A 21,057-nucleotide genomic window follows, 5' to 3' on the forward strand; every position below is an offset into this window, starting at 1 on the left:
CCCATCCTCTTTAATGGCACAGCTGTTGTGCCAGGCTCACTGAGCATCCATGGACTCCCCTTTGCATGACTGGCACAGCTTTTCAGCCCATGTTGGTAGCCTTAATTCTGTCTGTCTCTCAAATAAATGGGCAGATTATAGGAAGGAAAACTCCTTTCTTGTGCCCTTCACTCTTGATTTTCTTCAGATTACTCTTGTTTACTAGCCCTTCACATGAGGTGAAAAAGATAGGTTCTAAGAGACAGGAAGAAATGCAAAGCCCTGGAGTGTTTCTAATCACAGCTGCATCATGGTAGAGTAACTGGAGAGGGGTCTCCAGCTTTTCATAATCCTAATTGATGGGCAGCCTCTTGGAGTCAATGACACTGAGGACCAGTAGTATTTGACACCCTAAAAGTTTATTTGAGGCAATAATCATGAAGCCATAATACAATTTTTGTGTTCTTTATTTTTAAGCATGAGACTATCAAGTTACACACACCATACACACACACAAACATAAGTATATTTATAAATCTGAAGACAAATTTTTTTACATACTTTGAGAGTCAAAATTTTAGCCTCACTCAGGTTCTGAAGCCATCAATGTCAGGGTACCTGGAAATTATCACCATACTACGTCCAGAGTTGTGCAAATACTGCAGCTTCTTAATTAATGACAAGTTGTGTCTTTCCATCAACAGGACAAATGAGATAAAAATGACAGGTCAGGTATACATGTTAGAAAATAACTCCATTTCCAAGCTATTGTTTTGTTTCCTACCTGAAGTCAGAACCTGCTCTTCTGCCATTGTCTGGAATTCCAGGATCTGGACACATGTCAGAGACCAGAGACACGCCTCCTTGGGTCACTGCAACAGAGAGAAGTGGTATCAGAAAATTGCCCAGTCATCAAGGAAATACTCTGAAAATGTATGCAAGACACACTCAGAGCTTCAATGATTATGACTCAAAGTGAATTCTCTTACAATGAAGACAGCTCAGCTACATTAAAGTGAACCTTTGGTCTTGAAAATCAAAGACACCTTTACCCATGAAAGGATGGTGATGTTCTTTGGTTTAGGTCTTTCCACTACTGAAGAGGTGAACATTTAATTAGCAGTTCATTTGCTTTTAATGATTTCTCTTGTGTTGAGTCAGTTTATAGGACTAGGGAAAAGGCCTGTGCCTATGAAGAAGACAGTTTTGTCTACTCCCCATAAATAATAATGCAGGTGATAATCATTGAGATCTATAATACATATATTACAAGATCTATAATATATATATATATATATATAGTCTAATAAAAAATTAATGCAAGTTTAAATGTTGAATGTGCTTTACATTGAACTGACATGGGAATGAGCCCTTTGTACAGGTGTGCAGTTTCCTTTCTGAGTCTCCTAAGCCTCTTGTCGGGTTTCCAACACCACAGAGCAGTCCCTAAGAACCATGTGCATACTGGATAGAGTAGATGGTACTCTAACATCCATCTCGCCCTACATAAACTGTCTCATCAAATCAAGGAAAGTTCTTTTTTTCTTGTCAGAAATGTGTTTAACTGAGGGCTTGTGATCCAGTTCAATTTACTGGGATGTTAGTGTACACCCATGGGGATGCTTCTGAGAGAGATCCCTGTGTGATATTAGAGCCCATCTGGTCTATACTCTGGAAATCACCAGGCCTGGGCTTTGGTGGTATCAGTTGCTGCAGCACAGGGTAGAAGCAAAAGGAATGTGTAGACAAAGACCAAGGGAACACAGAATAAATGTAGCACAAATACCTTCTCGGCAGAGCATTGTGAGAAACACATGCAGAAACAGCCACAGGGCAAGAATTGTGTATGCTGTAAATGTATCCCCCAAGAAAGAAAAGGAATTGAAGGCATTTTCAGACAAACCAAAGGCAAAGTAGAGCATTAGAAATGGAATTTTTCTGAGTTGAAATGAAAGGACTTTAGATATGACTTCAAACCACTGAAAATGAGTTTGCCCATAAAAGTAAACACATAGAAAAATATATCTGAAAAAATGTAGACACACATATTTATGTGTGTGTATATATATATGTATATATATATGAAAAGTAATATTATTTTGATTTGCAACTTCACTTTTTGTTTTCTGTACTATTTGAAAGAGAAATACATGAAATAATTATAAATTTATGTTGATGAATATTAATGTATAAAGATACAATTTATGAAATCAATAGCATAACGTTAGGGGTTAAACTGTAAGGAGCAAAATTTTTGTATATAATACTAAATTGGTATTGATTTTATAATTGGGGGTGTTATGTGTAATTCTTCGGTAAGTACAAAGAAAATAGGTACAATACTCATGTAAGAAGTGAAACAAACTTTGTCAGCATAAAACAACAAAAACTAAACAGACATTAAGAGAGAAGTGGAAGAAAGAAAGAACAGCAATCAGATGGTAAAGCTGGTATCCTCCTTGAAGATGTTAATTTAAACATAATTGAATCCCACATCCACATAGAGGCTCAATGAAGCCCACCCAAACTAGTGGCTGAAACCCCAAACCCTAGTTCTTCAAGGTACAACTGTATTTGGAGATAAGTAATGTGAAGTGATGTTTCAGTTAAATCCTAATACAACTGGCAGTAGAGTTGGGAAGGTGCACGTGTGAGGCCATAAACACAGCAAAGCCCATGGGAGGAATCAGGAAGACAGCCTTCAACAACTGGAAAAGCAGCCTCAGTGGAAAACAGATCTGCTGACTCCCCACACACCCGACCTGGAGAGCTATGGAAAACATGTTTTTCTGTTGCCTAAGCAAGAGGGGCCCACAGTACAGTGCCACAATGGTCCTAAATGATCAATACCCTTCCTACTCAAAGATGGGTGGGAAAAAGAGTTAAACAATAAAGAAAAAAAATGACAAAAACCTACTGAATCCTGCTCAATAGAGGCTGAGTTTTCAGCTTAGGACACAGTGAACTTGCCAAAGAAAAGAAGCTCAATTCAAAGGGAGAATAGTAGCCGTGCAGTGTTGTGGGCAGGGAGGAGGGTGGTGTTATTGCTAAGTGTTTGGAAGCTTGAGTGGGTAAGAGAGAAACATTAAAAAATGGATGATGACAGATGATTTGGGGTGTGAATATATTTAATGCCTAAGAACTGTGTATTTAAAATGCCTAAAACTAGTAAAATGTATGCCATATATATATATGTGTGTGTGTGTGTGTGTGTGTGTGTGTGTGTGTGTGTATCTATGTACAGCTCTCTTCATACATAGATAGAAGATGTAATTGTAGCTATAGTTGTAAGTACAACTATAAACACTCATATAGATAAATATTCATGCATACAGATATAAACATAGTTATGGATATAATACAGATATATACCTATAGGTATAAATGTAACTGTGGATGTAAATCTGTAATTACCTATAATTTTGAAAGGTCTTGTTTCCTCCAGCCTGTAGTTTTATTGAGTATTCTATGCATATTAGCCAGTATGAATGGCCCACTAGTTATTCCCTGAGCCTATTTAATAAAGTAGTTAGTGATTTCAAATTTTGAGGCCATTTGATTTCCATCATATTTTGCCTCTAGCTGATTCCCTCCTTCAGAGTCCCTCTTCACTTGAGTCCCTCATACAGAATAGCTCTGGCTGGTCCCAGGATGAAGTAATCCCAATGGGAATAGAAACCACAAAGTTTTGCCAGGAGTAGTTCACCTGTCAGGATCTTGCCTCTGTCTGAGGTACTCTAACCTGTCAGAATGTCCCTCATAGGCCCTGGTACTCAAATACATGGTCCTCCATTGGTGACTCTGTTTGGTGAGGTTATGGAGTCTTTAAAAGGTGGAGCCTTGCTGGAGGAAGTACATCAATGGGGACAGGTTTTGAGAGTGTATAGCCTCACCTCACTTCCCAGTTTACACTCTCTGCTTTCCTTGTGTGGCTGAAGGTGTGATCTCTCAGCTTCCTGCTCTGATTGCCTGCTGCCATACCTCCTCCCTCATCATAGACCTTCCCTTTGGAACTATAAACCAAAATCGGCCTTCTTCCTTAGGTCATTTGTGGTCACAGTATTTTATCAGAGCAACATAAAGTAACCAATGAACCAAGGTTTATAGAAAGTGTACTTTTAGTTCTCCATTCAGTAAAAAATTTTCATGTACGCTAGTATTAAGAAGCAATGGGAAGAATGGATGTATGCATCCAAGTTAGGTGAGGACCTTCTCGATCTTCCAGTGATAACCCAGAATACCTTACTGAGAAAGACAGGCTTTGCTGAACTTCTCCGAGGGCACTGGGTATAAACAAGGAAAATGTGATTGTGGATGGCAGAGGGTGACGTGGACGGGGAGGTAACCTATAGGTGACTGATGCAGAGGCAGATGTCTATTATAGGGTGAAAGAATATGCAGGGCACAATCAGGGTATGGCCAAGCCAACAGTAAGCTCCACACACCTTCTCTGTATATTACTAATGGGTAATGCCTCTCAAAACTAAAGAGGGGGTATGACAGTGACAGGGAGATGTAGGGATAGTCCTACTTCAAGCAGAGGCCCCAGAGCTTCAGAGAAATAGTTTCAAAGGAGAAGAATCAACTCCATAAATACTCTTTAACTCTAATTTTTTTTAGACCATATCTTTCCAAGCCTCACAAGACACATGCCAGAGATGTTAATAAATATGTTAAATTATTGCTGAAACAGTTAAAACTCAAAACTGAAATACTGAATAGAGGGACTCATTATATACATTGACTGTATTTTTTTAAAGAGGAAATTAAATTTACAAGTGAGCGATCAGTTACAGGTGAGAACATTTGTACAAATTTTGACTGGATTTGAGCATTTAAAGGTAGAGATTATGATGATGATGATATAAATAGTTATTTGCAATTCTGTGTTTGGGGAGGTGCATATGGATGTACAAGTGCATGGGCACCTGTGTGTGCATTTGCATGGATATTGGAGAACCACCTCTGATATTATCCTTTATGCCTCCTCAGGTATTGCCTACATTGCTCTTTCTTTCAGAGACACTGTCTCTTACTAGCCTGGAATTTGCCAAGTAGGCTCTCTAAATGACCAGTGGGCTTCAGAAATCTGTCTGTACTGCCACTGAGATTACAAGCAAACACAACAATCTCTAACTTTTTTTTTCTTTTAATGTGGGTTCTGGGGATCAGACGCAGGTACTCCTCCTTGTAAGGCACATACTTCACTTACAGAATCATCTTGCAGTTTGCTGCATATATTTTAAATGGTGTTTTTCATAGCTTGTTAATGCAGAGTAAAACATTAGCTGGGTAGAAAGCACTGTGAGGTATGCAGTGCAGCTTAATATACTTCTACATTAAGTGTCCTGCTCTTGTGAGTGGCAGTTAAGAGCAACATTGAACTTATCTGGAACAAATCACAAAGTTAGAGTAGGGAGCCAGGCAGAGAAAGAGCCACTGAGGATGCCATGGTTTAACAACATATAATGAGGAAGGTTAGAGACAAGCTAATGGAGATGAGGCTTATACTAATGAAATAATAAATAACTAAGAATAATAATTATGTCAGTGATGATGCAAAAGTCAACAGGTGCTACTGTGAGAATCTACAGGTACAATTTGCATGACTTGGCCTTTACTCCATAGAATTACCCCACAAGATTTTCACATTGAAACACACTTGACAGACACAAACTAACAGAATTTCGATGCCATTCACAGTATTTTAGTTTCCTTTCTGTTGCTCTGATAAAACACTGACCAAAAGCAACTTGGGAAGGAAGAGATTTATTTGGCTTAAACATCTAGGGAGCAGGACATCATTGAGGGAAGTCAAGGCAGGAACTCAGGAACTCAAGACAGGAATCTGGAGGCAGGGCTCCGAGCTATGCAATGCAGGGCTACTATAGGCAGGGAGTTCACTCAGTCTAGGAGCACAAGGCAAACCATGGTGGATGCTGCTTGCTGGCTTACTTGCTCAATCATGCTTTTCTAGTTTTTTATACAACCCAGGAGAATGATGCCTACCACAGTGGCCTGGGTCCTCCTATGTCAATTATCAATAAAGATAATCCCTCCACACTCACCCATAGGCCAATATGATCTAGAGAACTCCTCAACAGAATAACGACTCTAGGCTATGCAGAGTTTACAGTGAAAGCTAGGTCAACCCTGAACCTAGGTTCCAGATTGAGCACACTGAAGTGATGCAGGGAGCTTTAAGTATTCAATTACTTTGCGAACTAAAATGTAACTATTCATGAAAAATTACTTCATTTCTCAATAATTGTATTTCTTTTATACAAATTATAATAATGATTAAAATGGCACTGAGGATAAAAATTGGAAGTAGAATGGTGTTGTCGTCTCATTCCCAACCAAAGATGCTCCTGGGGTTTGTTCTAGCCCTGTGGTTGTAATTTCCCTTCATTTAGAACCCTGGGTTTAAAGGAGAACACAGAAAGCACAACTTTTCTCTCCATGATCAATACTGGGTGGCAAAAAAGGGCCAAGTCTTTCTGTGGGGCATGCTTCCAGTTAAAATTTCATTTATCATGGGAATAAATAATCCAGAATAGGAGCCATTTTCATAAGTTCATACTGTATGGTCATGGTGAGCTTTGTGGCTTATTATTATTGCTTTTTTTAACCACTGACCTTCTTTTCTTTAGTAGCCCTCAGATATATTTCTGCTGGATCAACTTTGGGACAAACTAACCATTTAAAATCTTCAGGGAGGCGACACCATCAAGAATGTCATACAAAATATATCTCGGTTCAGATTTCTTCCCAGTTATGTCCCCACTCTGTCCCTGCCCTTTTGATGAATGATAGCCTGTTCCTGGATGTGTGACAAGGGGACACTACAGACCATAGACTTCTTCGTTTGAAATAAACATGCACAGTTTTTTTTTTTCCTAAGGCATACAGATGCCTTGGTCTTCCCTCACCAACAGGGAAGCCACTAAAGAATAATGCCTTCTCCTTCTTTAGGACTTTATGAAATTTTATTTCATCAAAAGGATCTTCAGTTGGCTTCTTCTAGAACCACCAAATGTGATGGGTTTGAGGATAGTACAACTGTAGCCCGATGATGTTAATTAGAACATAGCAAGGGATGAGGCTACACCAGCAGAGAAGGCACTGGGTTATCCTTTGTTCCTGTGGAATATTTGAAACATATGGCAGGGATTGGTTTTTATCCACCAGCGTTGAACAAATGCTTACTACCTCCAAATAAATGAGTAAAGTACGAACTGTTGGCATCAGGTGAGGAATATTTATTAGTACTGGTCAGGTCGATGGGGTAGTTTACACAGAAATAAATTGTCATAAACCCACTGCTTTTCTGGGATCATTACGGATTTCTTATTGATATTAATGGATCTCCAGTCAGACCTACAGAACTGGCTGTCATATGAGAGTTTTCCAAACATCTAAATTATGAAAATATGCTCTTTAATCAAATATATTAATAACATGTTTATTAAATACATTTCCCAGTAAATATCTTTTTATTAATTTTATATCTGAAGAGTTCCCACGTTGTCTTATCTCAAATTCTGCTGATATATATGTGCTTCCAATAATGTTAGCTTATAGTGGTTTATGAATTTAAGATATATTTTCAGTTTTAATGTGATTCTCTAACTACATTACCTAGAAGCACAAAAGAGAACAAACAAGGCCCAATGACATAACAAAGAGAGAGACATTTGGCTCGCACTTGGGTTCTTGCTCTTTCTCACATAACTGCCTCCCGGTTCTGTTTAGCTGCCAGAGGCAGAGGCAAGCAGCATACTTGATAAATGCTGTCATAGCAATAGTTACTCTTCCTGTTTACAAATCACCCTGGCAGAAAATTCCCAAGGAGGACATATTTTCCTTATGTATCTTCAAATTAAACCACAATGTTTCTTTACTGCTCAAAGGAAATGAGAAAGTAAGCCCAGTCAAATATAAAACCCCCCTGAGTTAATGGAATTAACACCAGGCAACACTTCAGGATAGCCTGGAGAGTGACCTGTCAACAGCCTCTTCAGGCCCTTACTGCACTCTGAAGTGTGTATTTCAGGACCTGGAGACAGCCTGTGCCCTGCACTGACCTGTGGGAGCAGGTCAAATCCACAAGGAGAGTGCAGGGGAAGGACACAGACAAGGGCCATAGCCTGGACTTTCCCCCTAGTCTTTGGACATTTGAAACTCTGATTTCAGGATTTGTGAATGCTTTTCAGGGCTTGTGCAAAAGAGACCCTGCAGGATGCCCCCTGTAGTCTTCTCATACCAATGGCAAGATCACACACACATAAAAAAATCTGGATTTCTTTGCATGGGATTGGAGATTCCAGAGAACAAATAAGAGAAACATATAATTGATTTGGGAATCAATGTGTGTGTTTGTATTCATATGTGTGTGTGCCTATATACATGCATATATGTTTCGTTTTATATGAGATATCAAAAGGTGAATATTTAACTTCACAATCAATACCATGTAACTCATATGCATATGTGACATATCCTCCAAGCATATATAAATAAATACAACAGTTAAATGTATATATTTACTTAAATACATTTTAATTGAATAAACTGTATGTGCATTAAAATGTTAATTTAATACATCACATCAAGTATATTGTGATTAAATCTCAAATCTTCCATTTGTTAATTCTTTGATTTAAAAAATGTATTATTAATATTTGGGGGATTTATTTTTCTTTTATGTGTATGAGTGTTTTGCCTGCATGTATGTAAGTGTGCCATGTGTGCCCAGTGCCCTTGCAAGCCAGAAGATAGTGCCAAATCCCATGAATGTGGAGTTACAGAAGGCTGTGAGTCATCATGGGAACTAAACCTGAGTCCTCTGCAAGAGCAGCTAGTAATCTTAACCACTGAGCCACCTTTCCAGACTCTTATTATTCTATATGCTTTATGTGTGTGTGCATGCCTGCATGCATGCAGGTGCACACCTGTGTGTGCATTTGTGGTGTGTGTGTGTGTGTGTGTGTGTGTGTGTGTGTGTGAGAGAGAGAGAGAGAGAGAGAGAGAGAGAGAGGTCTTGTGCATGTGGGTGCTGGTAGAAGCCATAAGAAAGAACGGGATCTCTTGGAGCTGGAGTTCATTAAGTGGTTGTAAGCCACCCAACATGGGTGCTTGGGATCAAAAAGCTCAAGTGCTTTGAAAAGCAGAAAACACTCACGTGATGAACCATCTCTCCAGCCCCAACTCTTTGATTCTTAAAAATAGGAAATACTAATTTTATATATCAGAAATACTCACTGGCATCTTTTGATAGTAGTATGCAAGTAATTTTAAAATATTTTATTTAGGAACATGGCAATTAATACACTAAAGGATTGTTATCATCTATCTACTATCTATCTATATTTTATCTTTTTTATATATATTTCATATAAATATGAAAATAACTGGTTATTAAAACCTATGATATATATGAATCATGAATCATTATAAACACAAAATGTCTGTACTCAGCTGTACAAACATTCAAATATATTAATACCACTATTAATAAATGTCATGTGATATGGATCCTTGTTATGTGTTTTCACTTCATAATTTATAATGTTTGTTTAACACAGCACAAAATATAAAATGAAAACTTAGAACTTTTTGTTCATTTTATTTTAATTTTTTATTTAAATGTTTTCATTGATTTTGCATACCAACCACAGTTTCTCCTCCCTCCTCTCTTCCTGTTCTCTCCTCCTACCTCCCATCTATCCTGCCCACATTCACTCCTCCTCCATTCAGAAAGGGCCAGGCCTCCTATGGGAGTTAACAAAGCATGTCTTATTGTGTTGAAGCAGGACGAAGCTCCTCCCTCTCTTCAACTGGACTCCCAGAGGAGCTCTGCCCAGTGCTTGGCTGTGGAATCTCTGCATCTCCATCAGTTATGGGATGAAGGCTCTAAGATGACAGTTAGGGCATTCACCAATCTGATTACAGGGGAAGGCCAGTTCAAGAACCCTCTCCACTATTGCTAGGAGTCTAATCTTTGTGGATTCTTTGGAGTTTCCCTGGCAACAGGTTTCTCCCTAACCCCAAAATGGCCCCCTCTATCAAGATATCTGTTTCATTACTCTCCTCCTCTGTCCTGCCCCCAACTCTGCCAACTGGATCCCTCATATTCTTATCCCCCCATTTCCTCCCTTCCAACACCCCTCCAAGTTTACCCAGGAGATCTCATCTATTTCCCTTCCTAGGGGAATCCGTGCATGTTTGTCTTAGGATCCTCCTTGTTACTTAGCTTCTTTGGGGCTATGGGTTGTAGCCTGGTTATCCTTTGCTTTACATCTAGCATTCACTTATAAGTGAGTACTTACCGTGTTTGTCTTTCTGGATCTGTGTTACCCGACTCAGGATGATTTTTTTCTAGTTCCATCCATTTGCCTGCAAATGTCATTGATTTTTTTTTTTTTTACTGCTGAGTAATATTCTATTGTGTAAATGTAGCACATTTTCTTTATCCATTTGTAGAATATTATTTTAAGGTATGCTACTTTTGTTTATGTTGCATTTGTTTAGTTCTGTGAAGCTGTGTTACTGTGCTTGTATAAAACACCTGATGGTCTAATAAAGAACTGGCCAGTAGCAAGGCAGGAGCAAGGATAGGTAAGGCTGGCAGACAGAGAGAATATGTAGAAGGAGAAATCTGAGGGAGAGGAGAGATAGCTCTAGCAGACAGAAGGAGGAGGACTCCAGGGCCCAGCTACCCAGCTACACAGCAAGGCATGGAGTAAGAGTAAGACTTACAGAGTAAGAGAATGAGAAAAGCCCAGAGGTAAAAGATAGTTGGGATAAGTTAAGAAAAGCTGGCTAGAAACAAAGCCAAGCTAAGGCTGGGCATTTATAATTAAGAATAAACCTCTGTGTATGATTTATTTGGGAGCTGGGTGGCAAGCCCCCCAAAAGAGTAAAAAACAACATCCATTGCTGTGGAATAATACTTTTGTACACTGGTTTAATAAAACACTGTTTGGCCTATAGACAGACAGGAAGTATAGGCAGAATAAGCAGACAAGGAGAATTCTGGGAAGAGGAAAGCTAAGTCAGGAGATGCCAGCCCGCCATCCAGGGAGCAGCATGTAATGGCACACATGTAAAGCCATGGAACGTGTGACAACATATAGATTAACAGAAATAGTCTGAATTTAAGTGTAAGAGCTAGTCAGTAGTAAGCCTGAACTAATGGCCATATAGTTTTAATTAATATAAGCCTCTATGTTTTTACTTGGGTCTGAGCAGCTGCAGAAAACTTCAGCTACAATCCATTCTTCAGCTGAGGAACATCTAGGTTGTTTCCAGGTTCTGGCTATTAGGAATAATGCTGCTGTGAACATAGTTGAGCAAGTGTCCATGTGGTATGATTGAGTATCCTTTGGGTGTATGATCAAGACTAGTATATCTGTGTCTTGAGGTAGATTGATTCCAAATTTTCTGAGAAGTCTCCATATTGATTTCCAAAGTGGCTGCATAAGTTTGCACTCCCACTAGCAGTGGAAGAGTGTTCCACTTGCTCCACATCCTCTCCAACATAGGCTGTATTTAGCCACATTACTGAAGGTATTTATCTTCTGTAGGAGTTTCCTGGTAGAATTTTGGGGGTCATTTATGTATATTATCATATCATCAGCAAATAGTGAAAGTTTGACTTTTTCATTTCCAATTTGTATACCCTTGATCTCCTTTTGCTGCCTAATTGCTCTAGCTAGAACTTTGAGTACTATATTGAATAGAGAGGAAGAGAGTGGACAGCCTTGTCATGCTTCTGATTTTAGGGAAATTGCTTTGAGTTTTTCTTCATTTAATTTGATATTGGCTGTGAGCTTGCTGTATATTGCTTTTATTATGTTTAGGTTTGTCCCTTGTATCCCTGCTCTCTCCAGAACCTTTATCATGAAGGGGTGATGAATTTTGCCAAAGGCTTTTTCAGCATCTAATGAGATTATCATGTTTTTTTTTCTTTCAATTTGTTTATTTGGTGGATTACAATGACAGATTTTCATATGCTGAACCATCCTTGCATCTCTGGGATGAAGCCTTCTTGATCATGGTAGATGATTTTTTTTTGATGTGTTCTTGGGGCAGTTTCCAGTATTTTATTGAGTATTTTTGCATCGATGTTCATGAAGGAGATTGGTCTGCAATTCTTTTCTTGATGCATCTTTGTATAGTTTGGGTATCAGGGTAAGTATGGCCTCATTAAAAAATATGGCAATGTTCCTTCTGTTTCTATTGAACAATTTGAGAAGTGTTGGTATTAGCTCTTCTTTGAAATTCTTATAGAATTCTGTGCTGAAACCATCTGGCCCTGGACTGTTTTTTTTTGGTTGGGAGACTCTTAATGATTGTTTATATTTCCTTAGGAGTTTCCTTAGGGTCTATTTAATTTTTTTTCTTGTCTTGATTTAATCTTCATATGTTGTTCCTATCAAGAAAAATCATCCATTTATTTTACATTTTCCAATTTTGTAAAATGCAGGGTTTTGCAGTACGACTTAATGATTCTCTGGATTTCCTCAGTGTCTGTTTTTATATCCCCCTTTTCATTTCTGAGTTTGTTGATTTGGATATTCTCTCTCTGCCTTTTGGTTAATTTGGATAAAGGTTTGTCTATCTTGTTGATATTCTCAAAGAACTAACTCTTTGTTTCATTGATTCTCTATGTTGTTCTCCTTGTTTCCAATTTATTGATTTTAGCCTGGAGTTTGATTATTTCCTGCTGTCTCCTGGGTGATTTTGTTGTTGTTGTTGTTGTTCTAGAGCTTTCAGGTGTGCTGTTAAGTCACTAGTGTGGAATTTCTCCAAATTCTTTATGCAGGCACTTAATGGTAGAACTTTCCTCAGTTTGGGTATGTTGTGGATTCATTTTCATTGAATTCTAGGAAGTCTTTTACTTCTTTATTTCTTTCCTGACCCAGTGGTAATTCAGTTGAGAGTTGTTCAGTTTCCAAGAGTTTGTAGGCTTTCTATAGTTTGTTATTGTTGTTGTTGAACTCTAACTATAACCCATAGTGATCCTATAAGATACAAGGGGTTATTCTAATTTTCTGGTATTCATGGAGATTTGTTTTATGACCCAGTATGTGGTCAATTTTAAAGAAGGTCCATGAGGTGCTGAGAAGAAGGTATATTCTCTTGTGTTTGGGTGGAATGTTCTGTAGATGTCTATTAAGTGCATTTGAGTCATAACATCTGCTAGTTTCCTTATTTCTCTATTAAGTTTCTGTCTGGCAGACTTGTCATTGGTGAGAGTGGGTCTGGTGAAGTCTCCCACTATTAATTTGTGGGGTTTGATGTGTGGTTTAAGCTTTAGTAATGTTTCTTTTACAAATGTGGGTACCCTTGTATTTGGGGCATAGATATTCATAATTGAGACTTCATCTTGATAGATTTTTCATTTGATGAATATGAAATGTCCTTCACCATCTCTTTTGATTAATTTTAATTCAAAGTCTATTTTGTTAGATATTAGGATAGCTACACTGGCTTACTTCTTAGGTCCCTTTCATTGGAAAATCTTTTCCCAACCCTTTACTCTGAGGTAATGTCTGCCTTTGAAATTGAGGTGTGTTTTTGTATGCAGTAGAAGGATGGATTTTCATATCCATCTGTTAGCCCATTCCTTTTTAATGGTGAATTGAGTCCATTGAAATTGAGAGATGTTAATGACCAGTGATTATTAATTGTTGTTATAGTTTGGTTTTGGTGGTGTGGTGGTGGTAGTAGTGTGTGTGCTTCTTTCATTTGGATTTTTCTGGTGTGAGATTGTCTATTGTCTGTGTTTTCATGGATATAGCTAGCTTCCTTGGGTTGGAGTTTTCCTTCTAGTATTTTCTGAAGGTCTGTATTTATGAATAAGTATTGTTGGAATCTGGGTTTGCCATGAAATATCTTGTTTTCTCCTTACAGAAGTCATGGTACGTCACTTCTAGTTCTTAGGTCATAGAGATTCAAAATCACTAAAAAAACTTTATAAATATGTAGGTCATGGAGGGTCACCCAAGGTCAATGAAGTCACATATCCTTCTACAGCATTTATTAATTTAGCCCTAAATGAATGTATTACTTTATCTTTGCTGTGTTCCTAATCAGCAAGTTCTACATTGGTAAATGTAGGAAAATGATTTAATACTCTATTTATCTGTTTCAAAAACTGTGTACATTGTTTTTGAAACCATGAGGCATTAGTATTAAATGCAGTGGTGAGAATGCTGCATTTGACCCACAAGTGACTAGCACATGCATATGCATCCAATCCATACAGACTTCTGTGTCTCAATTACTTTTCCTGCTTAATAAATGAGGAAATAGGAGTGCGTGAGTCAACACATTGTGCTCATTTAATTAAAGACATTGAGGTTTGGATTTCCAAGCCCCTTTTTCTTTCCACATTAACCTATATTCCTGCCAAAGAGATCTTCTAAGGAAATGCAATTGTAGAGGTGACACCAACATGGAATGAGCAGCTCCTCCCACCCTTCACCCCCATTAGAGAGGATGCTCATTATATTTCAGACAGGATCCCCAGTGTCAAAGATTCTAATTACCAGCATGATTAAAAATCTATCAGAAAATAAAACAGATCAAACTATACACTTCTTGATAAAACAGGGGTATATGAAGCCTGGAAGTGAGTGAGATTGCTCTCTGGGTGCAGCATGAGGTAGTTTGGGCTTCACTATGGATCTTGCTGTTGTTACAGGACCCTGGACACATACAATGGAACTTGAAATGTGGCCCTTTTCCCACCTGCAATATCTGTAGGCAACACTGCTGTGGAGATTGAAAGGTCTCCTGTCAATGGTCCACATATTGCTGTTTAACATAAGCTTTTGTTGTGAGCATCCACCCCCCTCTTTTTTCTCCTGGGGACAGTGGGGACTAAGAAATCACAGGGGGCCCTTTCAGCTCTCAAATAACCTCAAGCCTACATCTGCAATACTTGACCTTAAGGGCATTTCATCCAGGGATGTTAGCATGCTCATGTCTACTTTATAAATGATTAGGGAATGGAAAATATCACCAGACCAACACAGAAAGACTTGCAGGAAAAACAATCTTTCTCTAAAAGCAACATGCACTTTACATTAAAAATAAAGAAATGACTTGTATAACATAAGCACAGGCTGAGAGAATAGTTCTTGGAATTTTCATTCCAAAAGGCACAGAGTTTAGTGTCTCATAACTCAAACCCAGCTAGCTAGCTACACAGGAAAGCATGCTTTTCCACACCAGAAACATAGCTTTCCTTCAGACCCAAGATTTCTCAGACTTTTATTTTTACAGTGTTTGTGTATATATCCTATAGTCATTATAGTTAAACAATATAAGGGATAATAACTTTTTTGACAGACCATGCATTTTTATTGGTAGGAAACTAACAATTCAAATGATTTTTATATGTTAGGCTAACCGATATCCACATGGAATTGGCATTTGAGAAAAGGAATAGCAAGTTAATTGTGGCCGATCTTCCCTATTGGTTCAATATCCAGGCAGCCATCAATGAACTGAAGGCCTGTGTAGATTCTATAAGTATCTGGCAAGCTCTAGCTTACACAGAGTTGAACCAGACTTGATGGAGAAAAAGAATAAGTACTCCAAGAGACAGTTGATAAGATTTATCATGCAGCATGAGCTTGAGGTTAAGGCTGGAGTGGCACAGCAAGAGTTAGGTGACAGTGTTTTCTGAGAGAACCTTTGGCATTGTGGCTGAAAATGGGAAGCTAGATGGCTGTCAGCCCCAATGAGAGGGAGCTAGAGAGGGTTTTATTGAGTCAATAGCGTTATTGGGGCCTCAGCAGAAATATGCATTTAACATAGCAGAAGTAAGGGTATTTGTTTATTCCTACTGAAACAGATCCCAGGGGTAGCAGGTATTCTCTGTCTCATTTTCTTGTCTACCCCTAGAATCTTGGCAGTGACTGACATACACTGGCACAGCCACATGCCTGAGCTGATGAGGAATTCATCCAAACTCAGGCCAAACTGAAGCAGAAGGAGCATGTGAAGTTGGGACTATAATGACAACATGGCTGGGAAGGAACAGGCAGGGAGGTGGTATGCATTGAGGGGGGCTCAAATAAAAGGACTTTTCAAGATAAAAAGGAGTTGCAAAGAGCTTGAGATGGTGTAAAGATGTTATGTAGGTGTAAGAGTAAGAATCATTCCTTGGAGGAACTTGTGGTGACATCAGCAAGTACACTTCCAGTGAAGACATGAAAGAGCAGAGCCCACAGGTTGCAGGGGGAGATGGAACTCTTCAAGCAAAGCAAAGCGGGTTGCATTTGATTCAATAAAGTGTCCTCATGATTTATGCTGAGGTGGCTTGAGATGTTACTTAAGTCTAATTCAGGTTAATCAGTGACCTAAAATCATCCATCTGCCTTCAAAACCCAAAGTCTGAGACATCTTGAATCTGAGGGGAAGCTATGTTTCTGTGTGGCAGACTGGATTAGCTGTTTGTTTTGTTGCTGTGACAAAATACCAGTACACACAAGTTGGGGAAGAGACGGTTTATTCTGGCTGACAGTCCCAGGGGACACAGACTATCATGGCTGGTGGCTTTGGCAGAGGAAGCAGGAAGAGGCTGGACACACTGCACCCATAATAGGAAGCAGAGGCACAGTGCACACACAGGAAGGAGGGAGACAGATGAACGCTGGGTCCATCCCAATTTCCCTATTGTATTCAGTCAGGATCACAACCCAAGGAATGGTGCTGCCAGTATTTATGATAGGTCTTCCCTCCTCGATTGACCTAATCTACATAGCCCCTCATACGCATGCCTGGAGATTTGTTCCCATGCTGATTTAAAGTCCATCAACAGTGGAGATTACCCATCACACAGACATATACAAGAACCCACCAGAGAGCCCTGCCTACCTCTCCTGGCAGCACCAACCACCAGCTCAGGAACCCCAGGTTAGATACACACAGCATTGATTCTATAGCTGTAAATGAATTCACTTTCCAGTGTGCATCGTTCATAAAACAAATACTTTTTATCTCCATCTAAGCTTTACTATTGTTGATGTTAATGTTATGGGGAGAGAACTCATCATATATTGTCTTTAAGTTCTCAACAGAGGAAAAATCAATCTAATTTTTAAAATTCCAAGTTATGTAAGCAAAACGACTTAAGCAATGTTTGATAAAGCCACAATTTCTAACCCTGTTTCTTTCCTGCAGGCTGCTATGGCTTTTGTTGCTGGAAGAGCATAGCTTAAGTCAATAGTGCTGGATCATTGCTGGAGCTCTCATTGATGCTGACACTCTATTCTCCATCATTTGTCCCACACTGCCTGCTCAACTCATCTCCACTTAAATATTGAGCCAACACTATCCAAGGTTATTTCCTTTTTATAGAAATTATAGATATGTTTCTTTTGAGAGAAACATGAAAGCTAACAAGATACCTCACTAGGCGAGGACAAAATCACAGATTTTAGATTATGGGTTAGTTTTGAGTGCTGTTTAGGTCCATGGTATTCCTGGCTTTTGTTTAATGCATGGAAAGATAATTCTGAGTTTAACCTCTTAATTGTAATGCAAATTCTCCTCAAATAATTTCTCTAATTATAAAAACTAATGTAACTTCCTGAAACCCTGACAAGTTCATTCATCAATGACATTTATACAAGGGGATAGTTTTGGTCAAAATATGGTGGTACGGATATCATTATCAGGCCTTGTTCCACGTCCTGTGCTTCTCTTCCTGTCTGTCTTCCTTTGTTCCCATGTCCTGGTGAAGGGCCTTAGTATTGGAAGAGGCGAGGAGCCTGTGAATCATTGTTTGCAGTAAAGTCATTGTCATCCTGCACTCATCATCAACAAATTACTTCCTAGTTGACGATGCCTTCTTTTTATGCTTTTCAACTGCTTTTCTTCCACTGAAGAGATGTAGGGCACATTTCTTAACACGATATATAATGAAGACTTTTCCTCACACTTACCAAACAAAACACAACCTAGAATACTTCTAGCTAGTAAAATACAACCCCAGTTACAATCAAATTGAAAAGACACCTGTCCCCATGAGTTTGGGGAGCAGCCTGAAGGCTGCTGCTGGGTGCTCAGAAGGACTCTGAGCACCAGGCATCTTTGAGGTGCCATATTTTGCTTCAGACTGACAGGTTACCATGTGAGTAGAGATGACAGTAAACAAATACTGCTCCCTCTGGAATGATGCAAATGAGATCTGACGTAGGTAAATCATGAGGAAATTCACCCTTTCAGAAGTCAGGGAGGGATGCGGAGAGTTGCTGCACACATAGCCAGTGACCATGTCAGCGGAGAGATGATACAACAATTAGACTCCCTCTTTAGCCAATTAGTCATGTAGCCACTCTCATTTAGAAAAGGTGAGCCGATCCGTCTTAATTTAAAAGTAAGTATTAAGAGTACATGCTTTTCAGACATAAGATGTGAAAATATTGTAAACATATCAGAAACTGTGCTATTACCCTGTACTTAAAAATGAAAATGTCATGTACAACATAAGCTGTCCCTCCAGCCACCATGTGCACTGTCTTATTATCATCATATTCTGTTCCACAGCATCCATTCCATGCCTAGTGTGTAACCGGTGACACATTTCTTTTAAATGCCATGCTGTGAAAATTGCAGCAACAGAGGGGAGAAACAACTCAGGTGCATTTATTCATGATTGTTTAAAGCATCAGAACCACTTATTACATTTCAGGAGAATTCAAGAGGAACTATGAAGGTAAACACGATTGTTCCCGTGAAAGTAGCTGTCCCTGCATGCCGCTGCCTCTGCAGACAGCTCAGTAAGGTGAGGCTGGGCTGTGTCCATTCTGTACACTGAACCCGTGCTTCTTGGTCTTATTTAGAAGGTACCAGCCAAGGCCGTGGGATGTCTCATCTGAGGAAGTTCTTTGCTGGGAAAGTGGTTTGCTGTGGGATGTATGGCAAATGTGTTGCTAATTAATCAATAAAACACTGATTGGCCGTTGGCTAGGCAGGAAGTATAGGCGGGGCAAGGAGGAGAATAAAGCTGGGAAGTGGAAGGCTGAGTCAGAGAGACACTGCCAGCCGCCACCATGACAAGCCACATGTGAAGATCCTGGTAAGCCACGAGCCATGTGGCAAGGTATAGATTAATGGAAATGGATTAATTTAAGCTGTAAGAACAGTTAGCAAGAAGCCTGCCACAGCCATACAGTTTGTAACCAATATAAGTCTCTGTGTTTACTTGGTCGGGTCTGAGTGGCTGTGGGACTGGCAGGTGAGAGAGATTTGCCCTGACTGTGGGCCAGGCAGGAAAACTCTAGCTACAGTGGTTTATAAATCTTACTATATCGCTAAACTGTGTAACTGGGCTTAATTCACAATTAATGACACAGTGTGTTAGATTCAGCATGAGACACAGAAAACAGCTCTCTGTAGTTTAGGGATATGTAGATAACTAGGGGTATCTTGTACAATCTGATTAAAACTTAAAAATCACTTAATTGCTCTGAATCTCAATTCTTGATTTGAAAATTATTCCACACATAAATTGAATATATGAAGATATAGATATGAAAGATAGATGATAATAGATAAATAGATAGATAGAGATAGATGTGTATATGTATCTCTGTGGTTGTACTTTTAAAAATCCTGCTACAAAACTGGCACTTAGTGGTGGTCACTGTAGACCAGATCTGCCCTTGCATGTATCAGATAAACATAAAAAAACATATTAAAGTTTTTAAAACTTCTGCCCGATTTTGGATCCCATGTTTAGTTTTCCTATACTGTCAGCACCCAGTTTTCGGTTTGCTCACTTGCCTCTGTAAATAGTAGCTTCAGACACTAAAACTGGATAGTCTCTGAGAAGCCTAGGGGATTTGCCCACAGCCCTTGGCTGTCTGTGAAGGTAGTAGCTAACACAAGTCACAGCATCTAGCCAATGGCCTTTCTTTTTGGCATCTTCCCTGTAACTTGTTAATTCCTCCCAGATCCAGCTTGTGCACACAGAATATGCATATAAAAACAGGGAGTCACTCATACTGAACTTGAGTCCCCAGCCTGGCTCTTTAGTCATCAGCAACAGCGGTAACTACATGGAGTTGGACTGAAACTCAGAAATGACATCTTGCTTCATCTAAATCCATGTATTTCCCATTGCATTAAGTGGTTTTATTTTATCTGACAGGATATGCAGGTTCTTACAGTAAAGAATGAATCGGTGTCTTGAGTAAACTTATTTATTTCAATGCAAAAAATGGAATGTGGGAAACAGAAAATCCTTTCAAGAGATGGTGAAATGTTTCTTCTCTCTCAAGAGGTCATCACAAGATTCCTAAGATTTATGCTGGCACAGGAATACCAAACATATTTTTTTGCCTGTAAAGCTAAATACAGGGAGTCCACATAGGCATCAAGCTACCCTGAGAGCTCCTAAACAGGGGCTCCAGTCCCCCATGGCCCCACCCTGAATTTTGTTAGGGACTCACTTCTGACTTAAATTTCCCATTTAAGTTCAACTAAGTTAATTTATACTTGTGGTTTACATCTGGGACCTCAGTGGGGCTAATTCATGGATTATAGGAAAGTCCTGATGGCTTAGAAGGAGGATATTGGTATAGCTATAACTCTGAAATGTGACATCACATGGGTGGGAGTTTGAGAATGTGGTGTGGCAATGGGGGACTGGAGCTATATCTCAGTCCTTTCTACTTTTGTCCCTATTTGGGGACAGGGTCTCTCTATGTCAGTGTTCAGCCTGGCACTTATCACATTCTCTACTGCAGGTAGGGTGAGGAGCTGGGATTACAGGCCTGCACCACCATTTCTAGTTAATATATTTGTCTTAAACTAGGGACAATGAGAACAGATAAATCTTGGATATTGAATATTCATAGATTGTTGCCCTTGTTGGCAAAAGATATGGAGGGAAAGGAGTGAAGAGACAAATGGAAAACTTTCATTTGGGAGCTTCTCAGGATGAGAAAAAAAAACTGTCTGCAGACCGATGCACCCTCTTCTAGAAAATCCAAGTACTCAAGGGATGAAAGTCAGGTGTTTCTCAGTGCTCTGTGGATTTACGGTCTCCTC

The 21,057-nt window shown here is 39.2% G+C and overlaps 1 protein-coding gene across 1 annotated transcript in view; it reads right to left on the reverse strand.

Moving 5' to 3' along the window:
* The window catches only part of Csmd1 (CUB and Sushi multiple domains 1), a 1,274,530-nt gene that overhangs the window by 481,274 nt on the left and 772,199 nt on the right, over window positions 1-21,057 (reverse strand). Inside the window, 1 exon segment of the mRNA XM_059244994.1 lies at window positions 764-851. Within this exon segment, the coding sequence (XP_059100977.1) occupies window positions 764-851 (88 nt within the window).

Source organism: Peromyscus eremicus, chromosome 17 (assembly GCF_949786415.1).
Source record: "Peromyscus eremicus chromosome 17, PerEre_H2_v1, whole genome shotgun sequence".
Lineage (NCBI taxonomy): Eukaryota > Metazoa > Chordata > Mammalia > Rodentia > Cricetidae > Peromyscus > Peromyscus eremicus.